This window comes from Pithys albifrons, chromosome 7 (genome assembly GCF_047495875.1).
Source record: "Pithys albifrons albifrons isolate INPA30051 chromosome 7, PitAlb_v1, whole genome shotgun sequence".
NCBI lineage: Eukaryota > Metazoa > Chordata > Aves > Passeriformes > Thamnophilidae > Pithys > Pithys albifrons.
The window spans coordinates 58,659,131-58,677,516 of record NC_092464.1 but is presented as its reverse complement, the minus strand read 5'-3'; the positions used below and the strand labels follow the sequence as shown (position 1 = coordinate 58,677,516).

At 51.9% G+C, this 18,386-nt stretch overlaps 4 protein-coding genes across 4 annotated transcripts in view; 2 read left to right on the top strand and 2 right to left on the bottom strand.

The window, feature by feature from the left end:
- Window positions 1-13,169, bottom strand: part of LOC139674242 (olfactory receptor 14J1-like) — a 232,700-nt gene extending 219,531 nt beyond the window's left edge. The window contains exon 1 of the mRNA XM_071560432.1: window positions 13,082-13,169. The gene's annotated coding sequence lies outside the window, so the exon portion shown is untranslated. The remainder of the gene's footprint in view (window positions 1-13,081) is intronic.
- Window positions 1-18,386, top strand: part of LOC139673811 (zinc finger protein 850-like) — a 685,564-nt gene that overhangs the window by 575,328 nt on the left and 91,850 nt on the right. The gene's annotated exons all lie outside the window — the stretch shown is intronic.
- LOC139674229 (olfactory receptor 14J1-like) lies at window positions 1,431-3,409 on the top strand. The gene is made up of 2 exons (XM_071560418.1): window positions 1,431-1,928; window positions 3,389-3,409. The coding sequence occupies exons 1-2, from the start codon at window positions 1,431-1,433 to the stop codon at window positions 3,407-3,409; spliced, it is 519 nt and encodes a 172-aa protein (XP_071416519.1).
- On the bottom strand, window positions 10,562-11,485 carry LOC139674228 (olfactory receptor 14A16-like). Its single transcript, XM_071560417.1, has one exon. The coding sequence runs from the start codon at window positions 11,483-11,485 to the stop codon at window positions 10,562-10,564; it is 924 nt and encodes a 307-aa protein (XP_071416518.1).

Genomic DNA, 18,386 nt, shown 5'->3' with positions numbered 1-18,386 from the left:
TCTCTGGCTATAGGAAAGTTAATCTTCCCTTCCTGCGGGTATCTCCTAAAGCTGGCACATCCCACAGCTTCCAGGATCTTTCAGAAGGACTCCCACAGCTCTTCAGTGGAGAGGAGGTGGCCATATGGCAGAGCAGGGTAGGACCTGCAGGCACCAAGGGCAGACAAGAGAAATGAGAAAGAGGTTGAAGGTGTCCTGGAGTGGGAGGACAGGAGAGGAATATTTCCAGCACTTTGCCAGGGTAAGTCTCTGGCTGCAAAGCAGTGCAGGTGAGTTCCTAGAAGTGTCTCTTACACCTGCCAAATGCCAGCACTGAGAGGATCTGTCAGGATGGCTCCCCTGGATTTCCTGGTGTGGAGCATCAGAGGCACAGGGCAAGAAGGTTCCCTTATGGCAGGAATGGCTGTGGGGTGTGAGGGTGGGGGAGCAGTCAGGGGTGCCCAGGGCTGTCCTGCAGAGCAGGGTCCTGCAGCCCAGGGCTCTGTGTGCTGGGACAGGGATTCTGCTGCCTGCCAGAGACAGCTCAGTATGGCCAATGAGCTCCCCATGGCTCTACAGGGAGAAGGTGTGGGTGGAAGGGATGACCTCCTCATGGCAGGACAGGGATGAGCAGGGCAGGGATGTGGGTCATGTCTCTTGACCCACAAGACTTAACCTGCAGTGCAATAAAAATTTCAGGCATTTCAGACAACCACAACCACTGGTAACTGTTGCAGGTGCAACTGCGTGAACAAATACAAAGAATACCCTCAGCTGAATTCCTCAGCTGGGCAAATTGCAACCAGTAGGGCTGGAAGCTCTTTGACGTTTCACGAGTACATTAATTTGAGCTCACCCTGCATTCTGAGTTCCCTCTCTCTGCAAGGCAAAAAGGACTCCTCAGGAGTCCATTACAGTGTCCCTGTTTTAGTGGCCTCATCAGCCAACAAAACCCAGAGCTCAGGTGAGCAGGATGCAGAGAGGTCTTAAAAAGAGAGACCCTTATTTTCAAGTTGCTGTGAGACAATGTGTTTTGCTACAATAGTCAGAGCTAAATTAGTTCTGCCTTTTCCTCCTCAACAGACAACATTCCCCCAAGGCAGCAAATGTTCAACAGCAGCTCCATCAGCCAGTTCCTCCTCCTGCCATTGGCAGACACGCGGCAGCTGCAGCTCCTGCACTTGTGGCTCTTCCTGGGCATCTCCCTGGCTGCCCTCCTGGGCAACGGCCTCATCATCAGCGCCGTAGCCTGCGACCACCACCTGCACACCCCCATGCACTTCTTCCTGCTCAACCTGTCCCTCACAGACCTGGGCTGCATCTGCACCACTGTCCCCAAAGCCATGCACAACTCCCTCTGGGACACCACAGCCATCTCCTACATGGGATGTGCTGCACAGCTATTTTGCTTTTTGTTCTTCATTGTGACAGAGATTTCCCTTCTCACCATCATGTGTTACGACCGCTACGTTGCCATCTGCAAACCCCTGCAGTACGGGACCCTCCTGGGCAGCAGAGCTTGTGCCCACATGGCAGCAGCTGCCTGGGCCAGTGGCTTTCTCAATGCTCTGCTGCACACAGCCAATATATTTTCCCTGCCCCTGTGCCAGGGCAATGCCCTGGGCCAGTTCTTCTGTGAAATTCCCCACATGCTTAAGCTCTCCTGCTCACACTCCTACCTCAGGGAACTTGGGCTTCTTGTGGCTAGTGTTCTTTTATTTATGGGATGTTTCATTTTCATAGTTTTCTCCTATGTGCAGATCTTCAGGGCTGTGCTGAGGATCCCCTCTGAGCAGGGACGGCACAAAGCCTTTTCCACGTGCCTCCCTCACCTGGCCGTGGTCTCCCTGTTTCTCAGCACTGGTACATTTGCTTGCCTGAAGCCTCCCTCCATCTCCTCCCCATCCCTGGATCTGGTGGTGGCAGTTCTGTACTCAGTGGTGCCTCCAGCAGTGAATCCCCTCATCTACAGCCTGAGGAACCAGGAGCTCAAGGATGCTGTGAGGAAAATGATGACTGGATGCTTTTCAGCAGGAAGAGACTGCCTGCTTTGCTCTGTCAGTGACACCCAGTGCATTTCATGAGAGACCAAGTCACTCCTCTTATACAGTTTTCCTTTTTTTCTCCTTCTAAATTTAATGTTATTTAAAAAAAATCACTATTCATTTTATCCCAGTTTGTTAGTCCAGTCTTGTGACCAAGGCCAAGGACTGCCCTGGGCATGCCAACAGATGGGCCATTCCCCACCATGGATGTTCCTGCCCTGGGCTGGGACTGCACAGGGGGCTGTGGGAACAGCTGTGGGGCAGTGGGATGCAAAGGGACTGTGGAATCTCTGCCAGGGGGTGACAGCAGGGCCAGACACAGACAAGGAATTCCTGGGCATGGCCTGTGTTCTGTACGTGGAAGTGTGAGGAAGGCAAAGCTCCTCTGGAGTTGGTGACTGCAGGAAAAGTCAAGAGCCAAAAGAGCCTCAGTGGCTGTGCTGGAGACCAAGGCTGAAGCAGGGAAATGCAGGGCTGCTGTGGGATGGGGAGGGGGATTTAATTCCAGCAGACACTGCTGTGGGGCTGAGGGACTCCATGGCTGCTTTACTATTTACTATTTACTGCTTTACTATTTTACTATTTACTGGAAAGGTCTCTCAGGCCTCTGTGCTCAGGGAAAGCTTCAGGGAGGAGGAGAGCCCGTCTTGGCAGGAACCTCCTGCAATGGCAGAGGGACACATGGCAGTGTGTGCCCCTGCAGGGCACTGCCCTGGCCATGGCACAGGCTGGGAGCTGCCTGGCTGGGAGCAGCCCTGTAAGGCAGCTGTGGGTGGGCAGGAGCTGGGCAGGAGGCAGCCGTGTGCCCTGGCAGCAAGGGAGGCCAGGAGCACCCTGGGCTGTGGGACCAGCACAGCAAGGACGGGGCTTATCCTGGTTGCTGTGGCTGAGGAAAGCTGCACAAAGAGCTGTGGAGGTTTTAAATTGTATCCTGTTTAATTTGTACTGTGGGCAATGAAGGGAGACTTTCTGTGTCTCTAAGTGTCACCAGTTCCTGGTCCCCTAAAGAGCACAAACCTGATGGGTTTTGGTTCCACTCCAGTGCCACTTGGATCTTGTCCCACATCCAGAGCACAGAGCTCCCTTGTCCAACAGAGTTCTTGGAAATGAAGGGATTAGAGACACAGGACAGGCTGTGGGGTTCAGTTGCAGGGCATGGCCAGGGATTTGGGGTGGTTGTGACCCCAGGGCAAGACCCAGCACTTGGCCTTGTTGAACCTCATCCAATTGGCCTGGGCCCATTGATCCAGCCTGTCCAGACCCCTCTGCAGAGCCTTCCTGCCCTCCAGCAGATCAGCAATCCCACCCAGCCTGGTGTGATTTGTGAGCTGACTGAGTGAGGCGCACTTGATGTCCTCATCCAGATCATTGATAAAGATGTTTAACTGAGCTGACCCCAATACTGATCCCTGGGAATACCCCTGGGTGTAACTCCATTCCCCACCATTCCTTGGGCTTGGCCATCCAGACAGATTTATCCCCAGTGAACAGATGTTGCAGAGAATGTTTGATAAAGTTCCTGTATCCCCAGAATATTGGGGTAAGTGCATATTTAGCTCTGTACAATAGGTAATTTCATTCACTTTTTCTCTTTTCCTCCCTCTGTGGACCAAGGGACCTTGTGACTACTGAGTGTGACTTGCTTGTGAAAGAGCAAATATGGGCAGAACTGGGGACAGGGAGTGTTTGAGGAGACCTTGGGATTTGGGCTTGACACAAAGTGTTTGCCATTGATCTAAGGTGTGGCAAGTGGACTTCAGGGGATGCAAGGTAGACTTAATATACATCAGAGGAAGGACTTTTACTTTTTACTGAGCTGTGCCTGCCTTTGGTTTTGTTTGCTGACAATACATGAACATCCCTGTGTGTCTCCTGCAGCTCTTTCTCCAGTAAAGCAGGTGGGAGTTGGTGCCCAGGAGCTGAAACCTGCAGGTCCAGCCTTTAGTGGAGGAAGCTCAGATTGCACAAGGCTGCTTTGAGTGCCAGGGGTGTGATGAGGGAAATGGTGGGGTGGGGATTAGGGATAAAGTCTGATGGATTGTCAGACAAAAAGGGTCTTGATTTTCATATCTATTTACACTGAATTAGGAGATGCTTTGGGTCAATATCAATAGGGAATTGCTGATAATAATGTATAAAGAGGAAAAAATAAACAGGCCAAAAAAAGACATATTTTCACTTGTGTTTAATTTAATAGTATAAGGTATTCACTTTGAATGCATTTCTGAGATCTCTGTAATTGACCACAGAAGATTTGAAAATGTAAAAGTAAATTATTCCCAGGGGTTGGTTTTGTTAAAATGCCATCAGTGAAAAGAGACCATGAAGGGAATGAGCAGGCAAGGAGACCATCCCTGGTGCTTGGGGACAATATCAATTAGGGTTTGCTGCTCTCAGTGTATAAACAGGAAAAAGGAAATGGGACAAAAAGTTCTATTTCTTCATTTTTTTGTCACTGTAGTACACTGACTTTGAATACAGTTCTGGTATCTGTCTAATGAAGCACAAAAGAATTGAAGACTTAATATTAAATTATTCCCCAAGGCTTGTCTTGTTAGGATGTTTTGAATGTTAATGAGCACTCTGGCACTGAATTCCTGAACTGAAGATTTGAAAACTGAACAAACCTTTAAAAAAGCAAAATTCACCATCAAACCTTCAAGTTCCTGAGAGTGTCAGCAAGCCCCACTGAGGCCATGACTGAAAAGAGACCCCAGAGGGGAAGAGCAGACAAAAAGGCCCTCCCTGGGGCTGGGGAAGCAGCAGCTCAGAGTTACTGGTTACAGGTGGAAAAGGGACTGTGGAATGTGGCTGTGAAAGTGCCTGATGGACTTTGCCAAGCAGGACAGCCAAGCCCTGCCACCCATCTCTGGTTCCTCACAGGATGCTCCTGGAGCAGAGTGATGTGGGGTGTGGAATGGGGAGTGCAGGAGAGCAGTAGGACACCTCCACAGCTCTATGGAGTGGGTGAGGAGGTGACAAGCCCTGGGGCTGTAAGGAACTGGTGTCTTCTCATAGGCTGTCAAGAGCCAAGAAACTGCCCTGTTGCAGAAAAGCACAGTGAAGAGCCAAAGTGTGTGAGAGCAGGAGAGGGCACAGCAGTGCCCCTTCCACAGCCAGGCCTCCAGGGACACACCTGAAGGAGCAGCAGAGCAGGGTCTGGGCTTTGTCTTTGTTTCCTGGACACCCTGGGCAAGGGGCCCCAGGGCAATTGTCACAGATCACTCCCTGCAAACACCATTCCCAGCACTGGCCTCTCACCCACCACTGACAGGTTGTTTGTCCCTCCATGGGGACACCAAATGAGCAGCTCACAAGGCCATGCTGCAATTGTAGAGAGGAGACTTCAGCATTCACAGTGTGTGTGTGGGGGAGATGAACCCAAGAGAACACAAAGACCATCAGCTAATCCTGGAGGTGCTGGGAAGGGCTGTGGGACACACAGTGTCTCGAGGTCACTTCACTCTGGGCCCCACATCCCCTGGAAAACCCCCAGGATGCAGCACTGGGATGTGCTTCTGAGCACAGAGCTCCCCCTGTGTCCATTCCTCAGGCCGTGGGGCATCTCAGAGAGGGGCAGAGCAGGTGACACCCCACAGGGCTGAGGTGCCTCCAGCCCCCAGCAGTGGCAGTGAGAGCCCAGGGAGAGACTGTGACTCCTGCAATGATCTCCCCATGGGTGTAAAAGGGAAAGACTCTCTGATCAGCCCTGGGTGCATGAGAATCCCACAATCCCAGTTCAGAGGTGGATGCCTTGCTGGACCTCGACGTTTCTGTGAGTGACTCCAGGAACAACCTCCACTGGCCCAGTGAGATTCATCTCAGTGGTCTTGGACAGTTCACTGCAAGTGCTCCTGAACTGCTGCATCACCCTTGCCTGGGATTCTGGGCTGTGCTCTCAAAAGGGCCAGAGCAATCTGAGAGGTTCTGGGGTCCTTGGAAAAGGCAGATGCCAAGCCCATCTTTAAGAGGAGCAAAATGAGAATGGGGAGAATTACAGGCTGCCCATCAAGGTGCTCTATCACTGCCCTTCCCAGATGGACAGGGGAGAGAGAATAAGGTGGAAAATGACTCATGGTTTGGGATAAGATACTTTACTAAAGCAAAAGCCAAATTTTGCACCCAAACAAAAAAAGAAAAAAATAACCAGGTTTTTTTTCTACTCCCCATCATCAGTGATGTCTGGCCATGTCCCAGCAAGCCAGGCTTCAGCACACGGAGCAGCTGCTCAGCAGGCAAACATTGTAAACAATGAATGCCCCCCTTCCTCCTCCTGTCCTCATCTTTTATATCTGAGCTGACATTCCATGATCTGGAATACCCCTCTGGTCAGTCTGGCTCAGCTGGCCTGGCTGTGTCCCTTCCCAGGACCTTGCCCTCAGTTGGGGAAGGAACGTTGCAGTGCTGGGGCTGTGCCAGCCCTGGTCAGCAGTAGCCAAAACATTGGTGTGTTCTCAGCACCTTTCCAGCTCCCAACACAAAGCACAGCACTGGGAGGGCTGCTGTGGGGAAATGAGCTCCAGCGCAGCCAGACCCAAAATATTTCCACAGTGTTTGGTGCTGTCCCAGGATTGTTTTAGTTCTGTGAGGCCCTGCAGTGTCCAGGTGACATCCTGGTTCCCTGAGGTTCCACAGTGTGACAATGACCCCTTGATTCTATGAAGTTAAAAACTGTCTCAAGACCCCTCTTGTTCCAAGAGGCCCCACATGTCACAATGAACCCTTTGGTTCCATGAGCTCTGCAGTGTCCCAGGATACCTTTGGTTCCTTCAGGCCCTGCAGTGTCCCAATGGCCCCTTGTTTCCATGAGTTTCCACAGTGTCCCAGGGTCCCTTTGGTTCCTGAGAGAAGATTGCCGGGGATAAAATGAGGAGTATCAAGTTATATTCACATCCCAACAGAAGTTGCAATGGTACACAAATTATAGGTAAAGGTCCATCAGGAGTGTTTGCACAGTCAGTGTTTCAACACTCTCAGCATTACCTGAACCTGATTTTACCTCACCAAAATCATAGAATCACAGAATCATAGAATAGATTGGGTTGGAAAAGCCTTCTAAGATCACCAAGTCCAACCCTTGGTCCAACTCCAGTCCCTTTACCAGATCATGGCACTCAGGGGCACGGCCAATCTGCGTTTAAAACCTCCGGGGATGTGGAATCCACCCCCTCTCTGGCCAGCCCATTCCAATGCCTGAGCACTCTCTCTGGAAATAATTTTTTTCTGCTCTCCAATTTCCCCTGGCAGAGCTTGAGCCCATCGTGCCCCCTTGTCCTCTTGCTGAGTGCCTGGGAGAAGAGACCAACCCCCACATGTCCAGAACTTCCCTTCAGGAAGTTCTAGACAGCGGTAAGATCGCCCCTCAGCCTCCTCTTCTCCAGGCTGAACACCCCCAGCTCCCTCAGCCTCTCCCCACAGCACTTGTGCTCCAGTCCCTTCTCCAGCCTCGTTGCTCTTCTCTGGCCCCGCTCCAGCCCCTCAATATCGTTCCTGGACTGAGGGGCCCAGAACTGAACACAACACTCAAGGTGTGGCCTCCCCAACGCAGAGTCCAGGGGAAGGGTCACTGCCCTGGGCCTGCCGGCCACGCTAGTTTTTATCCAGCATAGGATCCCACTGCCTGTCTTGGCCACCTGGGCACATTGTTGGCTCATGTTGAACTTCCTGTCAGTCAGTCCCCCCAGGTAACTTTCTGCCTGGCTGCTCTCCAGCCACTCTGTGCCCAGCCTGGAGCGCTGCAGGGGGTTGATGTGGCCAAAGTGCACAAATCTTTCATCTCTGTTGGCCAAGCCCCCCTTCCCTCCCCCAAATATCCCATCCCTTTTGTCCCAGTTCCTCCTGACCTCCCCAAATCCTTCAGCTGGATGGGCTCAGATCTGTGATGCCCTTCACGACCCCTGAGCATCTGCCTGCCCAGCTTGGCCACTCTGTTCTGGGATCACACATGACAGCCCAGCCCCCAAGGGGACAGGATGTTCTGCTGTGCTGGAGAGGACCCTCCTCAGCCTGGCCAGCAGTGCTGCAGGGGGGGATTCCGTGTCCCTCCCCAGCTGGTCCTTCCTGCCCAGCCGCTCCTGTTCCAGAAGGGCTCACAGATACTCTGGGGGACTTTTCATACTTGGGTCTTTGAGCTGCCCTGGGGCATCTCTGGGGCAGTGGCCAACTCTGTGACTGCTCTGGGAAGTCATGGCCTGAAGCCAGGAGTGTGGGTTTTAGGAGGTAGTTGAAACCTCTGCAGACAAGAAATCCTGGTAATTGTTGAAGACTTCCTGGCTATCATAATGATGTGCTGTTTACTTTTAATTTCAAGGGTTTTTTCATAATTTTCTTTTTACTGACCACACCACACTCTTGTTCTATTAATCTGATTCACTCACTGTTTATCTGAAAATATTTGTGCAGCTATTTATCAGAGTACATTTCCTACCAGTGTTTTGAATGTAGAAACATTGCTCAGAGGAGCTACTGAACTTCTTTGGGATGGTTTCATATCCCTAATTTTGCCTCTTCTCTTCTTCCTCTCCCAATTTGCCTTCCAAGATCTCTCCAAGCTGTGTGTGCCTGGGAATGTTTTCACAGTCCTGAGCTCTGGGCCATGTCAAAGGGGACAAATGCACCTTCTGGAGAACACTGTCACTCCTGCTCACAGAGCCTCTCTGACTGCACAGGGGAGATTCCCCCAGGCTGTTTCCTGGTGTGGGAAGAAAGGGACATAAAGGCAGAGGAGAGGGATGGAGGAGACATGGACATTTGCAATGGGCATGCTCAAGGATGGTGAGATAAATGTCCCTGGGACAGGGAGGTTGTTCCTGCAGTCACACCCAGAAATGTCAGGGCTCTGACAGGTGCCCACACCTGAGCTGGGCTCATGCCCTGCTCGCACCCCCAGGGCTGTTCAGAGACACGAGTCCTTCCCTTGCACACACACAGACAGTTCCTGGCAGCAGGTGCAGTGTCTCCCTGGGCTCCTGCTGCCACTGCCCAGGGCTGGAGGCACCTCAGCCCTGCACAGCCCCCACCCTTCACACTGAGAAACTTCACGTCAACACTGGAATTTTCCTCTCCCTGGCCCTTCCCAGTCCAGCCCCTCCCTGGTCCCCCCATCTCCCTGTTCCTGCTCCATCCCAGAAGAGCAGCACAATCATGTCTGGCCCTGCAGAAAGAAATGGAGGCAATGGAGGTGAGGGACAGTGACTCTGTGTCTGGAAAGCTCAGGATATCATCAGCCCAGGCAGCTCCTGCAGCCCCAGTGCCAGCCCCAATTCCCAGGACAGCAGGAGAGAATCAGTCCTGGGGCTACTCCGGCATGGGCCATGGGAGGACTCTGTTTGGCTGTGCTAGTCAGGCTGGGAGGCAGAGCCAGCTGATGGTGGTCCCTGCCACTGACCCCCTGCCACACAAGCTCTTGTGTGGCCATGGAGGGTGCTCAGAGGGTCTCTGCCTTGTTCCAGTGCTGGGAGATGGGTTTGGGGGCTATGTTGGATCTGTCCTATGAGTGTCCAAGAAGAATAAATGAATCACTTAGAAGACTCCTTTCCCTGTACCTGCTGTGTCCCATGAGTTTGCAGAGCTGTTGTTTGTCAGTTCACACTCAGATCTAGAATATTATCTCTGGGTGACTAAACCCTGAACAGGCCTGGGCTCATTGGACTCTATTCACTGCTGACTGCCTGGCACCTGCTGGCACATCCCCTGTGTTTTCATGGCAGTTCCCAAGTCTCTTAAGAAAACATTCACCTGCCATCAGCCCTGTGAGAAACTGTAGAGCCCCAGAAAGGTTAATCAGAAACCATTCACCATCTACATGGGCTCTGGCCACCAACAGACAAAACCTGAACCAGACCTGAGGCCTTGGAAGGCCACACTGAGACACTGATCTCATCCCACCGAGCCCCTGGAAAACAAGCCAAACAAGGAAAGTCTTTAGAGTCTATTCCTTGAGCATGTTCCTGAGACTGATTTGCAAGAAGCCCAAAGCCTTCCTGCCCTGCCCTCAGGAGATGTCCTTTCCTGATGGAGCTGCTGTTGTGCAGCCCAGCTGTGTCCCAGCTGTCCCCATGGCCTGTCCCTGCCTGTGATCCCAGGATGGACACGCAGCAGGATGTGACCAACTTGTCAGAGTACTCAGGCCTTACAGCAATAACAGGGCTGGGAAGGAAAGTGTGGAAGTAGAAACGGCAGCACTGAAAAGACCAAGCACTGCTGCTCACTGGCAGTGCTGCTGTGCTGGGACGCTTTTCCCCCTCCCCTCTGCCAACATGCACTGTCCTGCAGTGACCTTTAAGAACCTCTGTGAATAAGAATCAAAATAGTTACAACAGAGTCACTTCTTTTGTTTAATTTTTTAGACAGTCTCTGGGTCAAAAACATTAAGGAGAAAAAAAGATTAGAAGGAGATTTATTATCAAATTTCAGTGTGCACAATATTGTGACAAGATGAACCAAATTACCCTGCCAAATCCTGAGAAGGAAGGATGGGCCTGTCAGGAGTTCCATTCTAAAGGCTATGCAGAAGACAACTGGAAGTTTGAAGCTTCTCAAGACCATCCAGTGATCAAATTCTTCACAGCACCCTTGAGTTCCTTGTTCCTCAGGCTGTAGATAAGGGGGTTCAGTGTTGGAGGAACCACTGAGTACAGAACTGCCACCACCACATCCAGGGATGGGGAGGAGATGGAGGGGGGCTTCAGGTAGGCAAACACAGCAGTGCTGATAAAGAGGGAGACCACGGCCAGGTGAGGGAGGCACGTGGAAAAGGCTTTGTGCCGTCCCTGCTCAGAGGGGATCCTCAGCACAGCCCTGAAGATCTGCACATAGGAGAAAACTATGAAAATGAAACAGCCAAAACCTAAACAGGCAGTAACCACAAGAAGCCCAAGTTCCCTGAGGTAGGAGTGTGAGCAGGAGAGCTTGAGGATCTGTGGCACTTCACAGAAGAACTGGCTCAGAGCATTGCCCTGGCACAGGGGCAGGGAAAATGTATTGGCCATGTGCAGCAGAGCATTGAGAAAGCCACTGGCCCAGGCAGCTGCTGCCATGTGGGCACAAGCTCTGCTGCCCAGGAGGGTCCCGTAGTGCAGGGGTTTGCAGATGGCAACGTAGCGGTCGTAGCACATGATGGTGAGGAGATAAAACTCTGCTGACACGAAAAATGCAAGCAGAAAGAGCTGTGCAGCACATCCCATGTAGGAGATGGTTGTGGTGTCCCAGAGGGAGTTGTGCATGGCTTTGGGGACAGTGGTGCAGATGGTGCCCAGGTCTGTGAGGGACAGGTTGAGCAGGAAGAAGTGCATGGGGGTGTGCAGGTGGTGGTCGCAGGCTACGGCGCTGATGATGAGGCCGTTGCCCAGGAGGGCAGCCAGGAAGATGCCCAGGAAGAGCCACAAGTGCAGGAGCTGCAGCTGCCGTGTGTCTGCCAATGGCAGGAGGAGGAACTGGCTGATGGAGCTGCTGTTGGACATTTGCTTCCTCTGGATACGGTTATCTGTTGAGGAAGAAAAGGCAGGACTGAGTTAGGCCAGACCATATTAGCAAAATGTATTCAACATTCAGGGTCTCTCTTTTAAGGAAGACCTTTTTGCACCCATCTCCCCTGAGTTCTGGGTGTTTCTGGCTCATGGGGACATTGAGAGCAGGGATCCTGTACTGGGCTCCTGAGGATTCATTCTTGCTGTGCAGTAAGAGGCAACTGAGAACATGGGGTGACATCAAATTAAATGCACTTCTGATGTTTCAAAGTGTTTCCAGCATTGCTGGTCACAGCCTGCCCAACTGTGGAACAGAGCTGAGGAAATTTGGTGTATTTTATTTGGTTTCAGTTCAACTTGCCAGGAGTGGGTTTGGATGGCTGAAAACTCTGGAATTTCTAATGTGCTCCAAGTGAAATCTTGTCAGTCCTGAGAGGCAAAGGAATGGTCTCTTACTGGAAAAGAAAAAGAGCTGCTCTGTTCATCAGTCCTGTTGTCAGCTGACCTGTGCTGGCAGCTTGGAGCTGCAGGAGGGTCACACAGAGGAGTCCCCTTAAAAAGAAACAAGTCTCATCTTTCCTCAGGGTGCCCCATCTTTCTCCTCCCAGACTGAGACACAGAGGGATCAGTTCAGCTGCCCAAGTGTAGCTGCCCAGAGCAGTTCCATGGATTTAGACCTGAGGTGTCCTTCCCTGGGCTCTGGCTGCTGCAGGGCAATGCACACCTGAGCCCCCATGGGCCTGAGGGCAGAGGCTCTGCTTAGGCTGGGAAAGGAGCCCAGGGAGGAGTTGGTCAGGGGAAGGTGTCTGTGCCACAGGGCCAGCAGGGAGGTGCCCACATGCCCCTTCCCAGCATCTGTGGCAGCAGCTCCCTCTCCCTCCCTGCCTGTCTGTGCTCTGAGGAGCTGTTCCTGCCAGCAGCCACCTCCCTGTGCCCAGCTCAGCTCCCTCCAGTGCTCACACAGCCCATGCCCACCCCACTGCCCAGGGGCAGCTCTGCATGTGCAGGGGCTGAAGAGCAGATCCCAGACAAGCTGAGGTGGCTGGGAAGGGGAAGGTGTTCTGAGTGGATGTGGTTCCTGAGAAGTGCCCTTGGACATGGCAGGAGGTGGAGCTGAAGGTGAGAGAAGCCCAGAGCCATTGCAGCTGAAGGACCTGCCCTGCCCTGCTCATTCCTGCCCTGCTCATCCCTGCCCTGCCATGAGGGGGTCACTCCTTCCACCCACACTTTCTCCCTGTAGGGCCATGGGGAGCTACTTGGCTGGGCTGAGCTGACCCTGGCAGACAGCAGAGCCCCTGCCCCAGTACACAGAGCCCTGGGCTGCAGGACCCTGCCCTGCAGGACAGCCCTGGGCACCCCTGGCTGCACCCCCACCCTCACACCCAACAGCCATCCCTGGGAGAAGGGAACCTTCTTGCCCTGTGTCTCTGATGGTGCAGAAGGCACGTCCTGCTCTGGACCATGTTCTCCTGCTGCACACCAGGAAATCCAGGAGAGCCATCCTGACAGGTCCTGCCAGTGGTAGCATTTGGCAGGTGTAAGAGACACTTCCAGGACCTCACCTGCACTGCTCTGCAGCCAGAGACTTACCCTGGGAAAGTGCTGTGAAGATTCCTCTCTTGATGAGCTCTCACCGTTCCTCCCACTCCAGGACAACTTTAAACTATTTCTCACTTCCCTTGTCTGTCTTTAATGCCTGCAGCTCCTGCCCTGCTCTGCCATATGGCCACCTCCTCTCTACTGAAGAACTGTGGGAGTCCTTCTGAAAGATCCTGGATGCTGTGGGATGTGCCAGCTTTAGGAGATCCTTGCAGGAAGGGAAGGTTAACTTTCCTACAGCCAGAGAATTCTTCTTTCAAATACTGTGAAGGTTTCTCCTGTAATGAGATCTCAGCACTGTCCCAGCCCAGGCTGCCTCTTCTCTGCTGTGCCCTCGGTGTGTGCAGGCAGTGCCCTGAGCCCTGCTGGGCTGTGCACAGGAGCTGCTCCTGGGCAGAGCTGTCTCTCTGCAGCACTGCCCGCTTGCCAGGAGCTCCCTGTGTGCCAGGAGCCCGGCCCAGCTCAGCAGCACAGCAACAGCCCAGGGCATTTAATGACCCTCTGTGGGGTTTGTGTTGTTTACATTAAACTCAGTCCATCAGAGTAAGTTCAAACAACTTCTCAAGAACTCGAATTGACATTGAAACACTGAAGTTTCTTGTAGTGCTAATGGGTCCCACTGAGGAACAGGACTGAGAAATTGTCCCCAAATTCCAGTTAGAGCACAAAACTGGAGGCAGTTATGACAGGTATGGACAAGCAAGTCAAAGATGTCTCTCATGCTGAGTTAAACTGGCTGTATTTCAGAATTCAAACATCCTAGTCCTGACCTCCAGCCCCTGAGAAGGGAGATCCATTCCCTCCCTCATTGGTCCGGGCTCTTCCTGGGGCACTGGCATGTGGGATGTCCAATGCCAAGGGCAGGAGGATGGGGTGGCACCTCCCAGGCTGCTGAGCAGGGACAAGGAGGCAATGAGGCCCCAGGGCTGCAAGGCTCACTTGTCTCCTCATGCCATCAGGGGCACACACAGCAGCCATGGCCAAAGGCCTGCACAAGTTGCCTCTCTTGGGGCCTTTCAGCTTCTGCACATCCCTGTCTCCTCTCCAGCCCAGGCTGTCCTACAGTGTCCATGCCCTGCCCCTTTCCCTGCAGGCTGTCGGCATCCCCCGGCTGCCCCTGCTCGCTGGCCCCTTCCTGCACTGACATCTCTCCCTCCTCCCTGGCTCTGCCTTGGCACACAAAGTCTTGTGCTGGCCCAGACTCCTTCTTGGTGATGCTTTGTATCAGAGCACTTGTCTTGGAGGGAAACTCCTTTCTGCATATGTCCAGTATAGACCTTCCCAGATGCCATTGGTGACATTATTTCTTTCTCATTTTATATCTAACTAGAATAAGAAAAGTTCCACCATCTCTGACACCACCGCTGTGACACTGTGGAACTTCATGGAATGAACGGCCCAGTGTGACACTGCAGAGTCTTATTGATACAATGGATTCATTGTCACTCTGGAACTTTCCTGCACTGACATCGCTCCCTCCTCCCTGGCTCCAGCAATCAGCAGAATTTAACCTACCACTGTGAGAACACAGCTTGGGAAAAGTACTAATTCTCTAAGTTTTGTTAAGTGAACCTTGATATGCTTTGATGAACAAAGCCTGGGATAGAAAGATGTACTGTTGATGTTGGACATCTGGAATGCAGAATTTATGGACCACAAGGACTTGCAGAAACCAGTAGATGAAGAAGATGGCTAACAAGGACTTAGTAGATGTGATGGAAAGTCCCAACCAGGAGAAAAAGACTAAAAATATGGACTAATTAGCAAAGAGAGGGAGAAGTCCATAACCAATAGAAGATAAAAATTAATTCAATATTAATTCAAAATTAGTTCAATAAAATTATGTCATTTAGAACCAATGAACATTGATTTGTTTGCTAAAAATTTATAAATAGGTGAAAAAGTGATGCATTGGTGTCTGTGTGAAAGGATTTCTGTTGGACACACACACAGCACTGGGAATAAAGTGATGCCTTCCTTTCTAACACCAAACATGCAGTGTTAGGGGGTTTTATTACCCCAATCATTTCAGAGGGGTTTGGCAACAGCACGAGCAGGTTTTTATTAATATCTTGTCTCCAAGTTGCTGGGGCCCAATTGCTTCCCCATGAGGCTCCTGTAGCAGAAGTGGCTTTGCAGAGCCCAGTAAGAAAGAACACCCTTAACCAGCAGCTCTGCAGTGCTGCCCACCAGGCTGGGCTGGCAAGGGAGGGCTCCTGGGCATGGACTGGCAGGACCTGCTGCTGCCAAGATGCATTTGGGGTTTCAGGCTCTCCCTGGCAGAGGTGCCACCAAGTCACTCTGCAGTTGTGCCTGTGGCCTTCAATGTGCTGGGGCTGACCAGGGGCTTTTCCTGCAGTGGGATGTGCCCTGGTCCTGGCACAGGAAAGGCAGTTCCTGCCCCAGCAATCTGCTCCTTCTGCATGTCAGGCCCCCACTCACTGCCCCTCACTCTGCTCAGTGTTTGCCTTGGCTCTTCACTTGATTAGATCTGCTTGAGTGCTCTGAGGCACAATCTACACTTACTGTTTCTGCACCCACAGCATAAGAAATATCATTTTCCCTTTCTATGGGGCTGGATCTTATGGGTCTTTTTGCATTCCTGCTTTTAATTCCACTTTTTGGAAGGTGACATTTTCCTCAGTTGGGTCAAGATGTTGGGCTCTTTCACAGCTTCCTGAAGTAACTCAGCATCATAGAATGTCCTGAGTTTCAGGGACCATAAAAGATCATCTAATTCCAGTCCCAATGACATGGACAGGGATAACTTCCACTAGACCGGGTTGCCCAGAGCTCTGCCCAGCCTGGCCTTGAACCCTGCAGGGATGGGGCAGTCACAGCTTCTCTGGGAAACCGGTGCCAGTGCCTCAGCACCCTTACAGGGAAAAATTTCTTCCTAATACCTCCTCTTACCCTTCCTTCTCTCAATGTGAAGCCATTCCCCCTTTTCCTGTCACTCCAGGCCCTGGTAAATAGTCTCTCTTCCTCTTCCTTGCAGGCTTTTTAAGGTATTGGAAGGTCACAATCAGGTCACCCCTAAAGGTTCTCTTCTCCCAGCCGAACAATCCCAGCTCTCCCAGCCTTTCCTCACAGCAGAGCTGCTCCATCCCTCTGATCAGCTTGGTGCCTCCTCTGAACACACTGAATCAGTTCCATGTCCTTGCTGTGCTGGGACCACAGAGCTGGAGGCAGCACTGGAGGTGGGGTCTCACCTGAGAGGGCAGAGGGGCCGAATCCCCCTCCCCTGCTCCCCAGGCTGCTTTGGAATCAGCCCAGGACACCACTGGTCACCACTTGCCTTGGTGATCAAAGATCCAGTAACACATCCCCCCTGGAAAGGCCTTCTATTACCTGGGTCAGGAAATTTTCCCCCATTCCTTCCAGGATTATCCCTTGACTGTTCCAGGTGTGTGGTGAAGTGTCCCTTGACTGTGCCAGGTGCTCCTGTATGATAAAGGTGGGGACAATCCTGCCCATAACAGGTGGGGATCACAGGACAATCACCCACTCTCTGAAAGCCTTGGAACATTCCCTACATGAATCGTATGTAGCACAAGTGGAACAATTCCCAAACATTTTGGAAACTCCAGTAAATACTGACATGAGGATGGAAATTCAGCAGAGAACTAAAGCCAGTCACCCTGTGACCCCACAAACAGAGGTCCTGAGGGAGGCCCCTGGAGCTCCCCAGCACCTCCCTCTCAGTGGGCACCTCTGGGAGCCTCTCGGAGCTCGGGAACCCTCAAGTTTGCAACACTCCAAAGAGCGTCGCTGATGCCCAGGACAATTCTGATCCCCCCTCAACAAACACACCCCTCCAGGTGCCCCCCTTGTCTCTTGGGAAACACAAAGGGATGGGATGGGAGTGTTTCACTGGCAAGCAGGAGAATTGTGGATGGGCACCTTTACACACACAGATATTGATGTGTCCACACATGTCTGCCTGTGTGTGTGTGAATTGAGTGTGGTGTGAATGTTGTTGTTGTGAATCTATAATTGAGTCACTGTTAAAATTATAGCAAATGGTGTCAATTCACTTGATAACTGATAAATTTGTCAATGATACAGTGCTACTAATATGTTTTAACTCTTTTGTATGCAAATCCTTTCTACCCTTACCCTCTTGCAGCTCAAGTCTCTGTAAATCATTCTCTTTCACTAAGAAAAAAATAAAATTGGCAGTCCACTTTGAAATTCCCTCCTTAGCAAAACTACAAAACAACACCAATTAGTACAAGTCTTGAAGACTTGAAGAAAATTAAAGGAAGAGAAATAAATTGGTTTTCTGTGTTTTAATGAGCCCCACTGTGTATTTGGAGATGAGTCCATGATCCTCAAGTAGTGAGACAAAATTTGAAATACTGCTCAAGAAGTCAGAAGCCAAACTCCAAGTCCCCTGAAGCATCAATGGGCCCCACTGAGGGCAGGCACTGACAAAGCCTCCCCAGGGACTCCTTAGAGCAGATCCTTGGAGGCCCTGATTGCAAGGAGACAAAGGCTCTGTGCAGGCACCTGCAATGCTGAGAAAACCCTGGGCTGGTTGGAGGAAGCACAAAGGCCCAGGCCCTGGGACAGCAGGTCCTGTCCCTCACAGGTGGCTCAGGGCTGTTTGTGGGGCAGTGGGATGGGAGGGGGAGGAACAACAAATGTTCAAATCTGTGTAACCCCTCCCAGCATCCTCAGGGAGGGCTGAGGAAGAAACAAAGTCCAGAACCTCAAAGGAAAGTTCCTTCTGGTGGCCTCAGTGTCAGAGGCAGCTGCCAGAGCCCAGGGGACAAAGCCTGGGTGCCTTTGTGCCTTCCAGCCCTGCCAGAGCCCTTGGCCATCTGTCCTGCAGCCTGTCCTGCCCTGTCCCTGCTGCTCCTCTGGCCTTGCAGGCTGCACACACCCATCCTGCTTTGCCACCAGCCCTCCCAGCAGCATTTCTGTGCCCTCACTGATGTCTCTGCACCATCTCTGGCTGTTCCCTGCAACACAAAGCCATGGGATGATAGTGACACCCTGTTGGTGACCTCTTGGCCCACAAGGTCCCTCTCTGAGTGACATTTCTTTTTCCTCCCTTCCACTCAGAAACTTCCTAGCTGCACTTTGTGACTTTCCTTCTCTTTCCAGTACCAAGAAAAGCTCTGTCATCCTGGCAGAATCACAGAATATGCTGAGCTGGAAGAGGCCTGTAAGGATAATTGAGTCCAACCCTTAGCCCTGCACAGGACCATCCATAGGAGTGAAACCATGTGAGGATCATCCAAACACTCCTTGAGCTCTGTCAGGCTTAGTGCTGTGACCAGTGCCCCAG